Source organism: Gastrolobium bilobum, unplaced genomic scaffold (genome assembly GCF_033153095.1).
Source record: "Gastrolobium bilobum isolate Gb01-03AN ecotype WA unplaced genomic scaffold, APGP_CSIRO_Gbil_v1 utg7961, whole genome shotgun sequence".
NCBI classification, from domain to species: Eukaryota; Viridiplantae; Streptophyta; class Magnoliopsida; order Fabales; family Fabaceae; genus Gastrolobium; species Gastrolobium bilobum.
The window spans coordinates 65,308-70,796 of NW_026899198.1; the positions used below are offsets into that span (position 1 = coordinate 65,308).

At 35.7% G+C, this 5,489-nt stretch overlaps 1 protein-coding gene across 1 annotated transcript; it reads left to right on the forward strand.

Annotated features, from left to right (window-relative positions):
• Positions 1-593: 593 nt before the first annotated feature.
• On the forward strand, positions 594-1,249 carry LOC133288182 (uncharacterized). Its single transcript, XM_061485889.1, has one exon. The coding sequence runs from the start codon at positions 715-717 to the stop codon at positions 1,084-1,086; it is 372 nt and encodes a 123-aa protein (XP_061341873.1). The 5' UTR covers positions 594-714; the 3' UTR covers positions 1,087-1,249.
• Positions 1,250-5,489: the final 4,240 nt, after the last annotated feature.

The following is a 5,489-nucleotide window of genomic DNA, read 5'->3' on the forward strand; positions in this document are numbered from 1 at the left end:
TTTGTTGTTTATTTTTAATGAATGCTTAGTCCATATAACGTAGCGTATTAAGCATTCATCTTTAAAGGACGAAAACCTTAAAGAGTTAAGAATATAAGACTATAAAGACATGGATTTGGATATTATGTTGTGAAAAAATGATCATGTGATCATATTATTTGATCACAATTATTCATTAATAATGAAATAAGAGAGAAAAAATGTATAATTTTTAAATAAGTAATTGTAATCAAATAATATGATCACTTTTTCATATGAGAAGATCTAAATCCCTCTACCAAAAAAAAATGAAAATTTATCGTAAATCTAAACATAATAAATTGTTTTATTTACATTTCAATTAAATTTTAAGTGTACCTATATCTTGATCAGTAATTGCTGAAAGTATAACATGTTTATGAAAACAAAGGAATCTTCCTAATTTGCTAGATACATAATTAAATTGAGAAATAAAACAATTTAGTACTTGAGAAAAATATAAATACACTCAACAACCTCATCTCTTGCATTTAATACATTCAACAACTTCTACATACTAACTTCACCTCATCTAGCCTTTGTTTCCAATCCCCTTCCCTTTCTCCCCTGTCATATCAGATTTTAGATTAGAACACCAACAACTCAAAAAAAAGCATAGAGGGATGAACACGTACCCATCTTTCTCATAATTTTATTTGAATTTGTTTTCATTCTCAAAATTCTTCAAAATTCACTATGTCTTCTATCCAAATAGCCTCTGTTAGCAAGTTTCGTTACCAAAGGCTTAGGCATGTAAGTGGGTCAGAAGATCAAAGGGACAAGGTGATTCTGAGACCAAAGAACTGGTTCAGGTTCAGGTTTAGGTTTAGAAGGATTCCTATTAGGAGAAGGTTCAGGCTGAAAATCCCAAGCTTGAGAAGACTTTGGAGGAAAAAAGCAAGGTTGGTGTCTTCCCTCAGAATTTCATATGCTAAGGTTATGAAAAGATTCAAAGATGGACAAGTTCATTTTGGAGATCTTTTTGCTGGGAACTACTTGTTCATGCAAGTCAATCCTTCTTCATTTAAGTACCTTGAAAAGGAGTTTTCTCTTTCCAAAATTGCTTAGTGTGTTTATCTTATTTTGGTATGCACACCCTTCATAGTTCATTTAAGTGGTTATGCCAAGCACCTAGGTCTTGTTTTCTCATTATCCTCTTAAATTTCCTTGTTTACTAATAATGCATGTGTAGAGATCTGTTTTCAACATTGAGAAAAATGTTGGATTTGGTTTAAGCAAAATTATTTATATTGAGATTTACATATATATCTTTTTCCTCTTCAAATCTACTCCTTATGCTAGTGGCTCTATTGATAACATCAAATTTTGTCAACTCAAAATGTTTGCCTTGTGTTAATGGTCTTTTGTTGATAGATCATTTATAAGCATACCGTTACCTCTTCCTTGAAACTTATTATAATTTTGGAACGCGGCAAATTTCCTTTTTCCAAAAGTATTTATTTAATTTATTTATTTGGATACATTCTTAAAGTTAGTATTACTCGTTCTGAACCTGATTGCAGAAGGGATCTAGTTGAGAAAAGAAAGAAAAATAACTTCATAATAAGATCTGACAATATTTGTTAGACTAATGATAATTACCAAGTATTATACCACCAAATAGATGGATAAATTAGTACAAATCAGTGATCTTACATTTAAAAATTTAGTAGGAAAAGTCATGTTGTCCTTATATTTTTTTCGGTTCGACTGGATTAATCGATTAAACATGTGGAGAAATTAAAAATAAAAATAAAAAAATACACCAATATGTTAGCAAAAAAACTAGTTAATGTAATATTTTACAAATTGTGGATTAATAAGTGAAATATTTTCTCTTCCATTATTATTTTGTATATAAATTGGGAAATGAAGAAGATTATTTAGTTGAAATTACAAAAAAAAATAAAGAAATTGATGGTAGAATATTTGATAATGAGTTTTTGTTAGATATTATCGATTTATCGATTATGCCTATTTGAGTCAGATAGCACCACCACGTATGCGGTAAAGTTTTTCCCATCAAATTTAATTGCATTTCCAAAGACTTAAAATGGAGATCATTGGTTAAGCTCTAATTAGGGATATAAATGAGTTAGATGGCCTAACAGAAGCCTATGGTTCAATCTATATTAGATCAGATTTAGTCTATTATATATAATAAAATAAAACAGACCTAGACTTTTAAGAAAAATTATTTAGAAAGCAGATCATAAACTTTTTTTTTGTGATAAACTATCATAGGCTTTCTTTTATATCAGGTCTGTAAGCCTACAGATCGGTCTATATTATTTTATTTATTTTAAATAAAATAAATAAAATTATTATTTTAATTATTTTAAATAATAAAATAATATTATTTAATTACATTTTTAATTATTAAATGGCTAATAAGTTTAAATAGGTTAAGAGGCTAAGTTCAAAGCTTTTGTTTTTAAATATAGGTCAATTCATATTTATAATTTAGATCTACACTAATTAATAAACCAAACCAAATCTAAAATATTTTATATAAATTTACGAGAAGGATATTGTAACAATCAATTAGTGCTACTAGCAATGTTACTACCAATCAATTTCACCGTTAGATCGATTATATTGATCCAACTATTATATTTATTTTCACCTTTGTATGGTTATGATTTCCCATATTTAATGCTTTCACATTAAATATGGGGAATCATAACCATACAAAGATGAAAATAAATATAATCGTTGGATCAACGTAATCGATCTAACGGTAAAATTGATTGGTAGTAACATTAATTGTGTTAGGTCCTAGAAGACCGTATTGCTATGCCGTATGGTATGCACTTAGAGATACCCTAGAGATAGGTACCTTGGTTGGCTTATAGTCAGTATCTCAATCACTGCGCACAAGCAATAGACTTTTAGCCAAGATGTGGGTGTGTGCACAGTGTTGGCAGTAATAGTCATTAGGTCAAAAAGTGTGTACATGAGATCTTTAGCCTCTTATTTATAAGGGTTAACTCTAGGGTTTGAGTAGATCTCCCAGTTACAGTAGGATTCAACTTCCTTTCTGTTGAGATAAGAACTCTATCTTGAGTAGCTTTGTTATTTGATTTTGTTAGAGTAATTAAGTATTTATCCTTTAGTGGATTCCTAGGTAGTTAGTTAGGATATGATATATATCCATAACAGTTGCCCCCCAGCTCGGTATTCCGAAGCTCGGAATGCCGGGGTGCTGAAGTAGTATCTCAGACTCTGTCTGGTCGAGTTCATTTATTTGGGAATTTGGCTCCTCCATGGTTATGTTGATTCGGGTGTGAATCCGACATTAAAGATATCGGTTGGGTTATGGACCCGGCATGGAAAGTTTTTCCTTTCTCTATTTCTGTCGAGGTCGTGTTTGTCGTATTTGGCCGTGATGTAGATCTCGGACATCATGTCACGGATAAAGCCGTGTCTGGCCCTTGTCTTATCAACGTGACCCTTCGTTTATCACTGACGATTAAGAGCTCCACGTGTCTCATGCCCATTGAAGGATCGTGCGTCGTGGACAGTGCGCCGTCCTGAACCCATCTGGGTCATGATTGTGCATATTGAATGCGTGGGGAAGGTGATTTTACTTCCTTGCCCTTAATTTCTTAACCGTTTGCAACCCTTTCGTATTCGCGCCAGAGTTAAATTTTTGCTTTAAATTCTCCATCTCGCTTCACTTGCAGGGTTTCATTTCGCTTTCATTTCTGGTGTTTCTTTTGTGTCTCCTAACTTCTCCGTCATTTGCAAAGATCAGTGGAAGTTTCTCAGTTTGTCTGGTTTTTCTTCATTTCTTGAAACAGGTATTTTCTCTCCTCCTTTCTCTTTTTGCCATTAGTTTGAGTAGTGTTGTAAATCTTTTCAGTATTTCTCTACTGGGGAAGGACTTTGGTTTACGTCCCTTCATTGCATTTCCCTGAGTATTTTAAAGTTTCTCTCTGCTGGGGCTGACTATGGATGCCCCTAGTCCATCTTCTGGCTCGTCTGTTGGGCGAAGTGATGGAAGGTAGATTAACGAAGAAATGGTGAAACAATTACCTCGGTCAGTTCAATATTAGTTCTATGGTAAGGAATACACCGAGGAGGAGAAGCTTCAACAACTTCTTCGGGGCCACCAGAGGTCGCCGGAGTTCCCGAGGTGGACGCGGCAGGAGAGGAAAAGGTCGGAGAGGAGGAGGGGAACGTCAGTCTCAACTTAATTTTGGTAGAGATGGACCTCCTCCGGTCTCGAATCCCGTAGTTCCTCTTTTGTCGAGCTCCCTACATGATCCAGTTCCCCTGTCTTACATTTTGCCCTCATCTCAGGTTTCTCAGGTCCGAGATCCATTCTAGATCGGATCCCTCCCCTTGAGCTCAGTGATAGTTCTTCTTCATCTGAATTAGGATTTTTGAGGTCTAAAGCCCCTTTTACCATATTCAGTGATTCGACTTCAAGTCAAGTGCCACTTATTGATCTTGTCAGTAGTTCTGACAGTTCCATCTGTTTTTCTTGGAGTCCATGCTCATTGCAATCCGAGCCTGGTAGTCTGAGGTCAGATTTGGTTGATTTTTATAATGACCCTCGTCCTTCGTGTTCCAGGACTGTAGTTATGGAGGAATCTGACGTCCAGAATTAGGTTCTTCTTGAAATTCTCAACATGCGGTCTGTCATGTCTCCTACCAAGGTATCCCAACTTCCTGTTGGAGACCCTACTGGGGTTGATATTCTCCCAGCGGGTGATAACCCGGTATGCGCGGGTCCTGATGAGGATGAACTCATTTATTTTATTTTTACCGAGATTTAATTACCAAGGTGGGACTTCGGTTCCCCCTTTCTGACTTTTAAATTGTCGTGATCTGCCGACTTCGGATTGCTCCCTCGCAACTTCATCCCAACTCATGGGCTTTCATCCGAGGTTTTGAACAAGTGTGTGTATATCTCTGCCTTCCATGCTCAGTTTGTTTATTCTTCTTTTTATTCGATGTATATACAGCTCGGACTGGGGCCGAGGTTAAGGAAAGAAAGGGTTGGGTTACCATTCAAGGTGCTCCAAATCGGGATATTTTTATTCCCTACTCCCAATCCTTCAAAGGTTTTAAGGATGCCTACTTTAAAGTGGCAGCTTGTTCTGATTCTCTCCCCTGGTTCGCCGAGGAATGGCTGGACAATGGGGATTTTCCATGTCGGTTTGAGCTTTACTGGACGCAGAATCATTACCAAAGGCGTCCTAAAGATTATGCTACTCCAGAGGTAGCTCTTTTCGATCCGGAAAGAATGGCGGCTTCCTTCCTGATTGGTTATGCCAAAGAATTTGGCGTGATCGATTTAAGTCAGATTGTAGATAAGTTTGGAGATGATCTTCTTTGTGAGCTCGGTACGTGGTTCTTCTTGTGATGTTCTTTTTAATTTCTCTCATAACTTGCCTTTTAACCTTTGGCTTCTTTTTGCAGTTAGTATGACGAGCTCTGATTACAAGAAATTCATGTTGAAG